Source organism: Paramisgurnus dabryanus, chromosome 2, assembly GCF_030506205.2.
Source record: "Paramisgurnus dabryanus chromosome 2, PD_genome_1.1, whole genome shotgun sequence".
NCBI classification, from domain to species: domain Eukaryota; kingdom Metazoa; phylum Chordata; class Actinopteri; order Cypriniformes; family Cobitidae; genus Paramisgurnus; species Paramisgurnus dabryanus.
The window spans coordinates 32789108-32805922 of record NC_133338.1 but is presented as its reverse complement, the minus strand read 5'-3'; the positions used below and the strand labels follow the sequence as shown (position 1 = coordinate 32805922).

The following is a 16815-nucleotide window of genomic DNA, read 5'->3' as shown; positions in this document are numbered from 1 at the left end:
AACAAGATGAGTATAGTCTTATGATTAAAAGAAAAAACTAAACATTTGCTTGTCAGAAGCATTGTTTTAGTGACAGCCAAAATACATTGGCCTATATGTTATTTTAAATAAAACTTTCAATACATTTTTGTTAAAGTGTATTTTAATGTTCTTAGATAAAAAAAAGTTTGTCTGCAAAAGAGCAAAGTCCTGCAGAGAACTTGGTACAATGTTTAAGAGGTTTTAAATAAACAGTAGCACAGCATCTTTCTTTGGTGCTATTAAAACCACCACAACAAACATGGATGTAGCTCTTTTATTATATACTAATGAATCGCACTTTAAATCGCGAATCGCAATTTTGATAAGAAAAATCGCAATTAGATTTTTTCTCTGAATCGTGCAGCCCTAATTTTTACATAATATGTTCCTGGCATTCCAAATAAACTGTTACGTTTTAAAAAATCATCTGCCTTGTACCACATGCTCTCTGATCTATGTGATGCCTCTCCTATTAACAACAATTTGAAGCACAAAACGATTATAATGTTGCAAATACCAGTAATATCACTAGTGCTGGGCAAAGATTAATCGCGATTAATCACATACAAAATAAAAGTGATTTTTAGCATAATGTGTGTGCTGTGTGTAATTATTATGTATATCAGGGCCCCAAAATTGCCACCAAAATTTGAGAGTGTGCCACTGAATTGTACATCCAGTCACACATGTGTGACCAGTAAATTTGACCTTTTTTGTGATGTGACACTGAATTAGAAAACAGCTCATTGTACTTTCTGCATCTATCATTAAAGTACTTATTTAGTAATACAGTGGAAATTAGTAGAAATGTGAATATTTGGTTAGGATGTTGATTTACAGTGTGTGCCCCTAAATTTTCTTGTTGCGCCCCTAAAATTTTCAGTTGGGGCCACTGTGCTCCTAGTGAAAAAAGTTAGTCTGGAGCCCTGTATATACACACACATTCATGTATGTATTTAAGAAACATTTACATGTGTATATATATTTATTTATATTTTATATATTCTGTATTACATATACATTTAAAAAAAATTATATACAAATAAAAAATGTGTCTATAGTAAATCCCGACAGTCGGTATTTAACGCCAAAATTATGGTTTACACTGGCGTAAGCTGTTATTAGATCTGGCCCTTAAAGTCGAACAAAAGTCTAGTTTAGTCGTCTTTCCTTTCAACATTCATTAAGTCATGACACTGACAGTGTAGTCCAAAATCAAGTGAACAGCATTAAATAAATAAACAACCTATCTAACCGTAGGGATGCGCGATAATTCACGATATCATGCGATATCATGCACATCTTGTCAGTAAAGCTAGTTCCTGTATTAGCATCAAATCGGCATCACCTGCTATTCAGATGGAGCAGCATTTACTACACAAACCCGTAGTTCACTGACAAGCTGGGCCATCGCAGGCGATATGTCCACAATAATTAATGCAATTGTCAGGGAATTATGGCTTTATGTAGTAAATGCCGCTCCATCTGAAAGCAGCTAATGACAATTTACTTCTAATCACGGAACCGGCTTCACTGAAGAGATGCGCAATGACAATCACATAAGAATTATCTCACATCCCCATCTAATCATTAATCAATCTTGCACTATGCATTAGGGCTGGGCAGTATATTGAGTTTTGATAATATTGGTATTTTTTCCCAGAGAAGATGAAATAGGTATGCTCTGATATGACCCTCCTTTGCAACAGAATTTCTGACATAAGAGTCAGACATAAGCTTTAAGACCAGCTCACATGTTGCATTGCATTAGGATAAATACACGTCAACAACTTTTTTATTTTTAGGTGAAATATCCTTCAATCTGCATTCAAATCAAACTGACACCAGCAACCACACCGGGACTATTGTAACTCCCACACTATAATTTCTGTCCACAGCGTCAGACTTCAAATGAGTGTAACCCTTATTTAACATCTGACAAACATTTGACTATTTTTAGCATGTGTCTCTAAACATCAAGGTGGACCAGCGTAATGAGCGCAATAGAGTGGACAAATAATGAACCTCCTGCAATTGTGGAATAACAAAAGCCACTATATGAAAAGCGAAACAGAAAGAAAGCAACCCCATGGTAGTGTCTGACATGGCAAAGGACATTTCTATGGTAAAAAGATGCTATGCATTAGGTAGAAACGCTAAAATTGGCTGGACAGGATTTTCAACTGATTTTTCATGAAAAACTGACTCCATTATCTGATATATTATCATGATGCAGTGTGCAGAGACACTTTTGGTAAGCAGAGGAAAATGTACGTGGGCTAACATCATCCTGTCCCTGCTGGACCTGACCTAAGTGTGTTTTCCGTTGACTCACTGAATGACGTTTTGCTTTCTAAAGTCAATTGTGACAGTACATTAGGTTCAACAGCATCTCAGATAGAGATGTATGGCCGAGGACCATTTATATGGAGTTGAAGAGCGTTGCTAAATTCAAACACTTCCTGTCTGCGGCAGTTGATTCTGGTCGAGTCTTTGTTTACCATGCATTCACCCACTTTGTGTTGCAATATATCACTACTTTCTAGGCAAGCACAGTACACTGTTTTTTTTTTATATTTCTGAATCTCTGTAGTTCACAAAGGAAACTTAATTTAAAGTGATAACTTGGAGACCTGTTTACACCACATGACTAACCCTAAGCAAAGCAGCATTGTTGCATTGTCACTGCAACAGCAGGTTCATATTGTGCCTTTACAATGACATGCATGTGTGACTAAAAAGGTGATTTAAAGGGATAGTTCACCCAAAAATTAAAATTCTGTCATCATTTTCTCATCCTCCTGTTGTTCTAAATATTTTTTCTGATTTACACAAAAATATATATTTTGATAAATGATGGCAAGCACACAGTTCATTGTAACCACTAACTTCCATAGTAGAAAAAGCAAATACAATGAAATTCAATGGGTACCGTGTGCTTACCATCATTTATTAAAATATCTTCTTCTCCATTTATTCCAATACTTCCATAATATTTCTTTTCCTACTATGGAAGTTAATAGTTACAATCATTTGTACAATGCCTACCATCATTTATCAAAATAAGAGATGCGCCTGATCGATCGTCCGCAGATCAGTATAGGCCTATAGCGGCATTAAATGACTCGATCGGTTCTCGCATAATTTGCCGATCTCATGAACCGATCTTTCGGTTTACTTTTGTTATAGTAGGGCTCCTGAATGTGGCCGCAATTACAGACCATTTTTACACAGTACAAGCATTATTACAACCCGTTGCTCATGTGCGACCTGCAAGTTTGGATGTCTCTCTCTGCCTAAACGGAAATACGTGTATTTTTTATGAGGGGATGCGCTCCGGTCCTAACAGCGGCAGCGCAAGGCGTCTTCACATCCCCATCAAACAGCGTATACAACACGATCGCGGACATTGGATCTTCATGCCGAAAGATTATTATTTATTTGTATGCGTTTTAAGGTTTTGACAGTTTAAACTTTCATTTTCCTCACAGCTGCTCTTGTCTGTGTACACATGACGCACGCGCACACACAGCTGCCTGTCATCACTGCACGAGTACAGAGCGATCTCTCTCATGTCTTAAAGCTACAGTAACCAATCATCTCAATGGCTGTTTCTCAATATGCGTTCTTCAGCGATCTTGCGTCCTTGTGTCCTCGCTCTACGTCATCATTAACTGTCGAAGTTCAATTCCAATTCTCAAGAACACAAGTACAGAGGACGCATGAAAATACACGGATCTGTTCTTGATATTGAGGATGCGTCGCGTGCAGACTTCTGAAATCTGGGGAGGTCAGGTGACCAACAGGAAGGTCGCACACATCTCAATTCTCACAAGTGTGCTCTGTGTTCTCGCGACCTTTTGAGTTCGTTCTTCCAAGGTCGCCTAGCAAGACCAATCTCCACGAGAACGCAAGTCCGTTCTTTGCGTTCATGGAATGGAGAAACAGCCAATAAAATCACTCTCTGCACTTCACTGAAGAACTGTTGTACTTTATACGAATGTGTGTATATTTAATTGATACAGTAAATACTGTGAAGTGTTTTATTTCAGTACATTTAACAGATATAAGCCTTTTTTAAAAGGCATAAAAAATTTCTCTTTTCAAAATAAATACTTGTTGTGCTTATTTATTTGATTCTCTATTAAAACAATAATATACCTAATATAATGAAGGCAATATCTGTGGTATTACTTTTCTACAAAAAATGTTAACAGTTACAGTCATCAAAGAGCTTCCATATCAGCTTCAAGAATCTGTGACAAAGACAACAAATTGGCTGCAAAAATCCTGATCGGAGCATCCCTAATCAAAATATCTTCTTTTGTTGTTATCAAAATAAAAACTCATACAGGTTTAGAACAACATGAGGGTGAGTAAATGATGACAGTATTTTAATTTTTTGGTGAACTGTCCCTTTAAGGGTATTTCTTTAAAAGCATAAAGAAAATGGTTATCATATGCAATTCATAATTAATACAATGATATTATGATAATTGGCGAGAACTCTTACGTAAAGTGGGGTACCACAGTTTGGAATCTAAATCGGAATATCTATACAAAGTTCATCTTTAAACTTTTTGCCAAACTGTCTAAATTCAGCCAGATTTACTAAATTAACAAATTGCCACCTTTTGTAAAACTTGCATCAAGCCCAACAGACTTCTTGCGTGAGTTTACTCCATCATTCTGTGCTACTTCAAAAAACCAAAAACAACAAAAAAACTAAACAAATCTATATTGCCAAGGGCTGTGTGGGTAAAAAAATTTGTAGTACATGTAGTACTGTACAAAGAAGCTAGTTTACATAGATAAACTGGAGGTTAAATTCAAACAACACTCGTTGGTGCGTTACAGCGGCAGCCCTACTGAAAAATCCAGCTAAGACCAGCATAAGCTGGTGAGCTGGTTTTAGCTGGTCTCCCAGCTTGATTTAAGCTGGTTTTGCTCGTGTAGCAAGCTGGTCTAGCTGTGTTTTGGTCACCTTTTAAGCTGGTCTTGCTGGACTTAGCTGGTCAGGCTGGAAGACCAGCTGACTCACCAGCTTGACCAGCTTTGCCAGGCTTGAAGGACCAGCTACCAGCTTATGCTGGTCTTTGCTGGATCTTTCAGTACGGAGAGCTACTAGCAGTCAGGTGTTTGGGAAGAAGACCTGTCAGATTCCTCCGGAAAGCAAATCAGAGTTGTTGACGACCATGTTGGCAGCCATTATCACTATTTTTATGGCACTGGTTTACCTACAGGTCTCACCATACAACAAATACACCGCCGGACAGCAGGATACCCAAAAGAGGCCTGAATCTTAGAAGAAAGTTCAATGGTACAACCATGGTTGTTTAGCCATGTTAAATGGTACATTTGAATCAAATACCTTGCAATACTATATAAATACCATGGTGCATCATGGTATATCATTCAGTACATGATAGAAATGAACGTGCCATTGTATATCCATCATCACTGATGTAAGGATCAGAAAACTTAAAGCCAAGCCTATACTCTCACCTGTCTTCGTCCTTCCCTGATAACATGTGTGCTGAAAAATCAAACTAACTTACACTCCAACACAGACGAAATCATCCAGAACATCCCCGGTAAACGTTTTTCAGCGCTGTAACCACTTTAAACAGCACTTCCAACTTTAAACATCACACGCTTGTGTCCTCATGTCTTGTCAAAACATCGAAGAAACATGATCATCGCTTGAAATAAAAACTGTTATTGTCCCGCTGTATTCCTCCTCGTCGAAACGAGGCAGCGATCTGGTCCACTTTCCGAAGTGTATTCGGTCGCTGTTAGTTCAGAACCACCTTGTGCTGGAAACCCAGCGGTGTCCATGTCCGTGACTTTCACGTGGAGCTCATATCGTGATAGTGAGCCCGAGTTCAGGTGCCGCGAGCACACAACGTTTCATCCAGACTGGGATTCCCTTCAGGCTGCTGAACGTCACGCTCTCCCTCTCTGTTTCTCACTCTCTGTCACTCTCTCACTGTCTCTCTCCCTCTCATCAGGACTGACAGCCACCTGAGTTTCTGCACTGTCGCACTCTAATACCATCTACACTCTCATTAGACCAGAAGAAGAAAGAAATAAACGAACTTACCCAAATGAAGATAAATCCTGCGGCAGAACGCGAACATTTATGGAGGAATAAAATAGCGAAGTTTTTGGCGTAGTTGATATCGCTGCTGGGCGACCTCAGCGGTTCCAGCGTTGCTGACGTAGATGATGATAAAACACGTATTTGCATATTTGTTAAGTCGTCTGTGATTGGTCGAAGTTGAATTTGTTTTTACGTATGAATGGTACACCTGTCCGACTCCTAAGCCAGATTTTTGATAAATGCCCATACTCTATTTATAAAATGCTTATTAGAAATCGTTAGATAATTTTAAACTCGCTATATAGAAAGTTAGACAGTTCATAAACAAGATGGCCGAGCCGGAATGCCAGCCAATCAGCGTGTGTTTTACATTGATGTGAAACTGCCTTTGGTAGAGAGGCGGAGGGAGGAAAGAAGTTTCTGTCGGTGCCTCTGATATTTGATCACCTCTGGCGGATCTTTTGGGAACTACTGCTTGTCAACACTGATACAATAAATACAGTAACTGGTGCGTGCTGAACGTGTATAATAAAATCCCTCTCAACCCTTAAGCTTCAACTTTTTCATTTATACCAAATAATTTTTAGTTTTGCATACCAGAACTTTTTTGACACACAAAGTAGAATACATTTTAAAATAAGTTTCATTAAGTTGAAAAACACAAGTCATGTAGTTTTAATGTAATGTTTCAAGATTAAATGCAATTTAGCTTATGCAGTGGCAATAATGTGAACAATAACCTTAACAAATAAAACTGTGGTAACCCATTTCTGTTTTTGGATCTAAATTTCATAACAGTTGAAGAAATACCCAAGCATGTCATAATTTATACTTATAAATATATTACAGATTTAATTGCAAATGTCACCTTTAAGCATACAATATTGACAACACCTTTAAGACCAGTTTAAGTTTATGCATTTATTTGTCTTGAACTGATTAAAAAAAGTTTTAAACTCTTCTGAAAATGCTTAAAATAAAATAGGCATTGTAAAACCACAACAAAAAATCTAAAATTCACAAAAAAAAAGTAAATTTCTACATAAATAAATGGGAGTTATGGGCTCAACTACAGAGGCCATTAATTTTACTGTATTCATTACTCCACTATTTACAAATCAAACCCTCAAGCCATTATGATACAAAGTGAATTACATTTCTGAACGATAAGGATTAACTTAGTGTCTTAATGAAGTATACGTTTTGCTCTGCATTTTACATTATAATGATTTCATACACAGGATTTTATTACATAGAATAAAAAAAATTATATACACAAAAAAAACAAATCATTAAACCATTAACCAAGGTGGTAGGGAAAGAAAAATTAAATTAGTCAAATTTTTTGCTAAAAACCAGTTTACCATCAAGACCATGACCTACACAAACAAGTGAGGTGGTCTGTTGTGCCTGAAAACATTAACATGTGCAAGTAACAGTATCGACAAGAACAAAATCCGCTCCATCAGCGTGTTCAAGCCTCAACATCATAATGAACGGGTGGAGTCTTTAGATCTACACTGGAAAAGTTTTACAGTTCTTATGTTAACATAGCAGTTTAAACCAAAATTTAAAGCCGAGCGAGTTAAAGTTCATAGAACCGCATCAGAGTTTAATTGAAGTGTTTCGGTACAGCCACAGCATGATGGCACCCTTCTGAAGGACTGAAGGTTCATGTCTGAAGTGGGCTGTCTTCTTTGCTGAAAGGCTGTATAGAGCCAGGCTTTACCCAAGACAGTCCAGACACCTGTGATCCTTTGTTGCAATCTTCCGGTCGTCTCTATAACAAAAAGAGGAGACCATTGGACACAAGCATGAAGAGTACCATTCACATTTTCAAAAAAAATTCACACTTGCGAACAAGACTACCAAAGCTTAAGGTACGTTTTAATTTTTGCCTGTATGATCGTGCATTTCATAAGTAACCCATACATCTGTGTGCATTATGACTGCTTTTGTCAGTCAATGGTGCACTCAGTCATATGCATTTGTGTAAATTATATGCACAGGTTACAAAAATTGGGCCGCATGCAGACAGACCACGAGGACCTGCTGATGAAGAAATTAACATGACATGTACTTGTATGCAAGATTGATCCCCAAATAGAAATCAGAAGCATAATTTGGCTTAAGGTTGCACAGCACAATAGGAAATGGGAAAGGAAAAGAGCTGCACAACATTCCACATGTCAAACACACAAGCTCAAAAGCTTTACAATGAAGCATGCATCAGATACCAGGAAGAAGCCAGTTTTTACTTGGTTTTGGGGAGCAGTCAGGAGAGCGTCACACACTCACTTTATGTGCAAACATTTTCTCTTTTGCCTCTTCGTGTACTGCTGGATTCCATGGGGAAAAGCTAGAAAGAGAAATACAAACATCTGAAGTGAAACAACAAGTAAGCCAACGTCTATTCTGTTGTGTTGATTTTTAACCTTACTGAACAGCACAAGCTACTGGTTTCATTTTCAGTAAAACAAGTTTTATAAAAGAATTATACAAAGGAGTTCATATCTGTTGGTTTGTTGTGGAAACTATGCAAACTTGTTTCTTGCCTTATTGCATAAGGATCATCTATCTTGGGCTGGTCAAACAGGTGACTGTTGCATAGCTTGACACTGTCTACCACCTTTCGTTTAAAAAGCTGGATATCTTTATCATACCTGCACAGAAAATTTAGATGTTGGTTAACAAAATAAATGATGAGTAGTAACAGACATAAACAACCTCAATACGGGGAGACAGATATAGATAATTGAATTATGGGGGTGAATTCCAAGTTTGGACCAAGTATGCACCAATACCATTTCACTTCAGTCAAATACACTAAAAAGTAAAAAAAGCATTTTTCTTAAATTTGTAAGACAAACACAAGCAACAACTGACAAAGTATTTAATTATTATTTAACAGAACCCAATACTCACAGCACTGCAGCTTCTGGGTTGAGTGGGTCCATGGTGTTGATCTTATAGAAGATTGTGCGTGCATACATAAGGACCTGCCAAATATGATTGTGGTTTCGCCTGCAATGCATGAAAGATTAAAAAAAGGAAATTATCAAATCTGTCTACATGAAATGTGAGAGAAGACATGGGTTTGCCCACATAAATGCACCATAGCAAGATTAGAAATTATATTACATTCCTTAGCCACAAAATACACAAACTTTCACACTTTAAAACCAAGTTGTACTTTAATACAAACCTCCATTTAGTGAAAGCTCTCCTTACGTCCAGCTCACAAGACTCTGGGTCCACTAGCGGGTGGAAAACAGGGGTGTCGAACACAACTCTCTAAAGCGACATGAATGAATCCCAAACAGTAGAAAACACAGATCAGCACATCTAATGAAAGCAAACTGCAAGGACAAACAGACATGGCCACAGTCCATATTCTACATGATATTTTGCCTTTTTAACACTGAAACAATGTTTATCAATTGTAACAAGACAGATGGACTACAAACCACTCATCTTATCTGGGTTTAAATTTATAATGGGGAAATAAAAATAAAAAATCCAAGTTCATTTTAAAAGTGTATTTCTTACCAGCTTTAAATAAAGTTATGATCGGACACGCTCAGGAAAATGTATCCTTATCCAGAACAGGATTTATTATATAACACTACCTTTTGTTGTATTCAGTTTCTTTACATACACATTGCCTTAAGTTCTGTCAGACGATAGCTTGTTGTTTTTGCAGAAATTTGCATAAGGGCGAGCACCCTGTATCCCTGCTAGAAAATCATCTTTAAAAAAAGCTGAAAAAGTGGGCCAAAAGTAAGATAACTTTGAATAATTTTATTTTAAAGGTCCCGTTTTTCCTGTGTTTTTGAAGCTATGATTGTGTTTGTGGTGTGCAATATAACATGTGTTCATGTTTTGTGTGTAAAAAAACACATTATTTTGAAGAAAATTTACTTATCTCCTAAAAAGTCCTAAAAACGGGCTGATGCCTTCCTTGTTCAATTAAGTCCCTCCTTCAGAAATAGGTAATGAGTTCCTATTGTGTATTTTGTTTAGTGTGTTGTGATTCGACAGCAGCTTAGCGGAGCCGTTTGAGCCAAAGCTAGCGACTGATGTATTTCTGTGAGCGGAGGTTAGTCAAAAAACTCTTACTGACATCATTCAACCGGGAAGTATAGGGCTGTAGTCCAAACGGGCCGTTTGCTATAGGCTTTGAAAGGGGAATTCTGTTAAAGAATATATAGCGCTTGGCATTGAATTTTGAGCTTTATAATTACATGTATTATTTATGCTCTAACAGCAACAAAACACACTAAAAGTTTGAAAAATGGGATCAGGAAGAATGGGACCTTTAATGCAATGTTTGTTTCCGTCCAGGGGTGCAAACTTGTGAGGTTAACAAAAGCATACATCTTCATAGTAGGTGTTCCTGGGGTAATATACATAGATTTTTTTTAAATCTGTTAAGGCGGGCGTACACGGTGCGATTTTTGCTGTCGTAGGGGCTCGCATGCGATTTTTTTCCTCGGGAGCAAATCGTTCATGGTCGTATGGTCGCGGCTCGCACCGTGTGAGAGGAATTACGAGCCGAGCCGAGCAGGTTACGAGCACCTTACGACCTCCCGATAATTTTTAAACATGTCAAAAAAGTTCGGGAGCTGTCGGTATAAATTCGTAGTGTTGGTGCGGGTGTACGAGACGATCTGGCAAAGCACTTGAATTTGACCAATCAGAATGTACAAAAAGCAGAAGAAGAAAGACAAATGTAGCACTGCTACCTCAAATATTGATGACTACTCTATAGCTGGCTATGTTTCGCGCACACACACACTCCGGTTACCGGACATCATGACAAATATGACAGGTCCTTTCAGTGACGACCTTTTGATCAGCTTCTTTGCCTGAAAAAACCTGTCATACGTGTTTTTGTGATGTCGGGTCACAGCTTTGGATGTGTGTGGAAACAGGAGAGAGTGTAGTTGTTTTAGGCTATACCGCTGTTCTGATAAGTGCTACCACAATGCATTAAACGAGGCTTTTTGATATTAAAACTTTTTTGTTTTACTTGTTGATTTTTCTTTACTTGTTAATATGTTTTATCATTATTTACAATGTAAACATAAAATAAGCCAACTAAATTATGTAATAAATAAATATAAAAATTATTAGACTCCGTGCAGAGACCACTGGTTTAAACAGTACAGGATGTACAATGAATGTCGCAATTTTTGTGTAATCCAAGCTGTGCCAAAGTTGCTGTAGTTCTATAAATGATTGGATATTAAAAGGGCTGTCGCGACAGAAAAAAGCAACGGAATGTCCATGTTTAATAGGCTAAGATATGCATTTATTGAGAGAGTACATAAACATGATGATCATATGCGGAGACGATGTTTCCCATCTTATTATGGAGCTTCTGCTTTAACAAGTGAGCTTGTTCTGTATTTTTACACACATATATATATTTTTTTTACATATTTTCGACCAAAGAAACAAATGATATAGCCCAGTGTAAGTTATATGGTAGCCTTAGCTTGTTTTGAAATGATGAGAACATTTAAATGACTAAAAATGTAGGCTATCTCTGAAACTTTATTTAAATAATGATTAATTTGTTTTCATACTATATTTGTATTGCTATGTATTAATTTACATAGGCCTACTGTGAAAATGCCCTATATTAATATGCAATGCCTTCTGTATGGCATTTATTTTGTGCAGTTACAGGAGCATAAATGCTGCGGTCTCACTTTTACTTCAAGACACCGCATTGACCGAACATTTGCACATAACAAGCCTAGACAGTGTGCTTATATTAAATTAAATTATTTTCGTTTTACAAATTAATATTTGGCTATAGATGTGTTGTCTTAATAATTTAATTATAAAGGGAAAGACGTGTAACGTTAGCTTGCGTTTTACCTCATTGCTCCTCATTCTGCATTTACAAATAAATAAATAGGCCCACTGAATGTGTTTTTTGAACGGTCATATTTATAAAAAAGCAACAATATATGTAACATTAATAATAGCAATATAGATATTTACTTGGCACTAAAAACATGATATATTAAGACGGTAAAACCGCATATGCGCTAGCACGAACAATCACTGCCAGAGAAATTCCTTCACCGCCACAGCAGACCTATATTGCAATTTCGGAATGCATAAATAGAAATTCTAAAGATCAGAAATTCCAGGCTGTTTTATATACTACGCCAATATCTTTACCCTATTCTTTTTGTTTTATTTTTTGTACATTCTGCCACAACGAAAGGTAGCCTACTTCATCCTCACAGGTGTGAAAATGCCTACGTCAGAACTCGTCAAGTCGTACAGTAAAATCTTGTCGTGTGTGACTGCGTCCGAATTATTTTCGTATAAACTCACTCGTGTCGTGTGCGAGAGCTCACGACGTTCCGACCGTCAGAATTCGCACCGTGTACGCCCAGCTTTAGAGCTTTAAATTTGTAATGATTAAAATATTTAATCTAAAAGTCTTTTAAATGTAAGGATTAACAATTTAGAAAGTTTCACTAAACAAATAAGCAAATAAGACACAGTGTAAATGTGAATTTGGCTAAAGGTACAGTCATTTACATGCCTTACCTTTTGTCCTGCTTCAGAATGCAATGTAATGTAATGTAATGCAAAAGGTGCTAGCCACAGACAGTGAGAACAAAGAAAAATATATTCGTAGCAACCAAAAGTTAAACCTGAAAAACTTTATTTTACAATTTACAGTTTTAATTCATGTTATTTTTAATGAGGCCAGAAAATCAGCAGATTAAAGTAGAGAGCAGACACAACAAGATCAATTGATTAAAGAATGATCGAATAAGCAAATGGCACTACTTGGGTCATACTATCAATTAATACTATTTTCATTTTTACCTTTTTATTATTTTTATTTTCAAATATTATTATTATTATTATTTAAATTTAAAACATCAGTTAATGCGCCATTGAATTGAACTAACATGAATAACATAAGAATGCTGAAAACTATACTGTTCATTGTTTGTTCATGTTAGACAATGCATTTACTAATGTGAACAAATATAACCTTATTGTAAAGTGTTACAGAAATTAGTATTTTATATTATTCAGTACACATAAACTTAATAATCAAGGGTCTTCTCCAAACTCATCGGATCTAGATGAATCACAAGAATGACCCATTTTGGATCCAAAACAGCGTATTTTGCCGAACGGTGACAAGTTTGCACCGTTATATTACAGAAAAAAAAAAACTATACTCACAGGACAGTCTCCATCTGGGTAGTTATCAGGAATGTACACTGTAAACTTAAACACACCGTCTTGGTACAAGCCATGTCGAATGAAAATCACCCCAAACCACACTGTAAAAACATTGGAGGATACTTGATAACACATCAGCAGCCATACTTTTGATAAATGATAATTCAACTGAAACATCCATAACTCTAAACAAAGTTTCCTAAGATCTGTGCTGTTGTTCCATAGACAAAACTGAACACATTACAACAGAAATACTTGGTTCTTACTCAATGCTGATCTGTATGAAGGCTGTACATAGATGCCAGGGAGCTTTTGCTTGATCACCAACGTGCTGCAATGAAGACAAGAGAACAAAGATCAATTTCAGGTATTGAATAGGCAAGTTGTTTTAAACATGGTTTAATGCAATCTGAAATATATAATTAAATCTAATTTAAAACCCAACACCCATGCCCAACAATTCTGTGAAACCTACAATCCTGCACATTTACTCACATCACCCACATGTATTTGAAGAATAGAGCGACACTTACAACTCAGCAAGCAGTGAGTACTCCAAGTAGAAAGGCCCATATGAAGCATGGGTGCCATTGGCTGACTGTGCAGAGTTTGAAGGTGAGGCAGCTTTAGTGATGGGGACAGCATTTTTCGGGATGGAGGGAAGCTGCTTCTTACCAAATGGGGGACGAGCTGGACTAGCTCTCTGCTCTCCCTGGCCACTCTTCTCCTCACTGTCAGATCTCTGCAAACATACAAAGATTATATTTATTTACTTAAGAATGTAAATAAATAGACCCACAGTACAAAGACTGAGAAACACAATGATTAGGACTGTTGCAGTAAAGACATTTCCATTGCATAGATCACTAGCCTGATAAGTGGCTAAATATACATTTAAAAATCAGGCAATCCGATATGTTAGTGACATTTTTTCTTAAGTAGAACAATAAAGATGATATTTTGCATAGTGGACATTTTTCTTACAAAATCACATCGATTACCCTTAGAAGGTCGTTATTGACCCCTTGGAGCCGTGTGGATTACTTGTGTAAAGGATGGATGGGCTTTTTGGTGCTTCAAAATTAGTGGCACCATTTACAACCATTATAAAGCTTGAAAGAGCCAGGACATTTTCTAACATAACCCCCATTGTTTGAAAGGTGATAGTCATTTCGATTGGCTTAAGGGTGAGTAAAACATGGGGTAATTTTCATTTTTCGCTAAACTTTTCCTTTAATGAAAATTTAACCTATGATGTACTTGGTGCAACAGTACGTTCACACTTCACACTTAAAGCTAGATCAAATGTCTACAGCAATTAGTCTGTTAATGATTCAGCATTTATGAGGAAACAGCTGAATGTAACACCTATATACCAGCTGTGACTTCATGTCAAACCCAGGACAGCAACTTTGTGGTTTACGGTTTCTTTTGTCAAGATCTTAAGCTGACTGCAGTGTTATCAGATAAAGTGGTATAAATGCTAGAATAAATCAGCAGCATTTTTATATGAGTCTGTAGTCTTAAACTGTCATTATGAAGCTTTACCATCCAGTGAATGATCGATGCAAAATCACATTTAAAAGCTGAGCCTCCCACATAACTGGTTTAAGTCACATATTGTCAAGCAGCCCATTTCACTTAACCTGGGCAGAGTCTGCATGGACATGCAGTACAACCGTATCTCCTAATCTGCTAAATTAGATGACTGCCTTACAGTTAACAACGTGAGAGCTATTGGAGAACAAAGGAGCTGTTTAGACAATGTCAATTTGTAGGCCAACCCAGAAGATTAATTCACAATGGGTTCCCTTTGGGATTTTTATATGGGTTGCTAACTAGATGCTAAATAAGGACTAATAACCCTTTGAAGACTCACAGACACAGAAATTAAATAGGCCACAAATAACCGAAATGTCAGAAAGTCAATTATGCTTGTCCTCTGTGTGCAATATTTCACACAGGTGTACAGCCATACTTTACCTTACGACCAACGTTCGTCGACATGCTCCAGAATGTGTTCATTACTCATTGAGCTCTCGATAGGCGTGTGCTTGCCCACTTTTAAGTGGCATCCAAAGAATTTACTATGATGGAAAAGAAGGGTGAAGGAGAAAGAAATAAAAATGCTGTTAAGAGTCTGGACATTTGGAGAACACAGTAGGCAACCTGATGCTGTATGGCAGCTGGTGGCAATCCAATCCCCCACTAGCACGTCAACTGTTGGTCCAATGTACAACACACACCCGTCTCTACAGTCATTAAAAGACATTAATAATTGTGTGGAAAGAAATTTTTGATTATTTTACCAAATATGGGTTTTTGTAAACGGGTCCAGGTCCACATAAAGCTCATACGAAAAATCGATAAAATTACGACCATAGTAAGGAAAGCTTTAGTAATAGGGTCATGAAAGACATGAAACAAGTTAAAACTTGACACTAGAAAAACCACCTTAACCAGAAACTAGGGCTACTACTTTTTACGAAGCATCATTGCCTTTATTTCAACTTGACACCCACTACAGACAGCTTAATATGGTGATGAGTAAAATGTAGCTTTTAATAAAGGCTCTGTGGTTTAGTATGCACTGCAGCCTTTTAAGTGGAGTTCAAGTTACTGTCTGTCACGACGTGTGACTAGCCTTGTAGCAAGAAAACATCTGTAGCTAATGGGTTTTTACTTACCCGAGCCAAACGATGTGACCTAGCTGAAGAAGACATGTTACAGGGCAACTTATCCGGTTATGAATTAGTTTGATTTAGACTAGTTTTTCCTGTATACGATCATTTAAACAGCCGTCGAAGCCGTTATCTGAACAATCTCACGAAAATACCTAACGCACTGCACACTAACTTGACAGGAAAAGGCGGAACATAAACACAAGAGAGACACTGCAATTGGCTCTTAGTGTGATTGACACGCCCGGCGCCCTATCAGAAATTCAAAAGAGCGATCCACAAGGTTAAATCTCTCCTGGTCAACGATTAGAAAACAAATATAATTTGTTAGATACCGGGCATTTAAGATGGAAAACAGTTTATTACATCAATCTCACAGTGTGTCGCAAAAGTGCCACAAGCATGTTGTAATAGCTGTTAAAGTCTATATACACTATTTATCTAGAGCTCGGTCTCGCGAGTTGATCATTTTAACTGGTACGGGTTGCAAATTTTATCTTAGAGTATGACATTCACGGGAATATCACCGTTCATATTAATGAAGAATTTAATAATAAAAAGAAGAGTTAGAGAACTCACCACGGTAACCTCAGGACATTTCACACATTTTAAAATATAGAGTATCCACCCTAACCGCAAGGAATGTGCGAGCTACCTGCCATTGGCTAATAGAAACGCACGAGAGATTCTATTAGTACATTTCCCTGTCAATCATGTTACAGCAAGGTACTGAGTTTGGATTGGTCCTTCTACTTAAGCTTTAATGTAAAATTGATAGGA

General features: G+C 37.2%; 2 protein-coding genes across 6 annotated transcripts in view; both read right to left on the bottom strand.

The window, feature by feature from the left end:
* The window catches only part of chd9 (chromodomain helicase DNA binding protein 9), a 77644-nt gene extending 71407 nt beyond the window's left edge, over positions 1-6237 (bottom strand). For 2 of the 3 annotated variants that reach the window (XM_065275783.1, XM_065275785.1), the window contains exon 1: positions 6125-6237. The gene's annotated coding sequence lies outside the window, so the exon portion shown is untranslated. Of the gene's footprint in view, positions 1-5579; positions 5949-6124 lie in introns of those variants that run through there. The other variant, XM_065275784.2, reaches the window with a different exon arrangement.
* Positions 6238-7019: 782 nt separating this feature from the next.
* Positions 7020-16745, bottom strand: aktip (akt interacting protein). 3 transcript variants are annotated; one of them, XM_065275781.1, is made up of 10 exons: positions 16615-16745; positions 15338-15441; positions 13888-14096; positions 13621-13685; positions 13355-13455; positions 9330-9418; positions 9050-9148; positions 8680-8787; positions 8383-8483; positions 7020-7904 (listed from the first exon to the last, which is right to left on the bottom strand). In XM_065275781.1, exons 2-9 carry the CDS (start codon positions 15377-15379, stop codon positions 8411-8413), a joined length of 786 nt encoding a protein of 261 aa, XP_065131853.1. In that variant the 5' UTR covers positions 15380-15441; positions 16615-16745; the 3' UTR covers positions 7020-7904; positions 8383-8410. The 3 variants fall into 3 exon arrangements, with proteins under 3 accessions (XP_065131853.1, XP_065131851.1, XP_065131852.1); XM_065275779.1 differs by having other exon boundaries at positions 8423-8483; XM_065275780.2 differs by lacking the exon at positions 16615-16745 and adding an exon at positions 16042-16463 and having other exon boundaries at positions 8423-8483.
* Positions 16746-16815: the final 70 nt, after the last annotated feature.

Bases quoted from the DNA above. Each gene is read 5' to 3' on its own strand.
- aktip (XM_065275779.1), bottom strand. From the start codon at position 15,379: ATGAACACATTCTGGAGCATGTCGACGAACGTTGGTCGTAAG. The intron at 8,484-8,679 runs GCAAGAAACAAG...TTCTCTTTCTAG, and splicing joins GATGATCCTTATGCAATAAG to CTTTTCCCCATGGAATCCAG. The intron at 7,905-8,422 runs GTGAGTGTGTGA...TTTTTGTTATAG, and splicing joins AGAAAATGTTTGCACATAAA to AGACGACCGGAAGATTGCAA.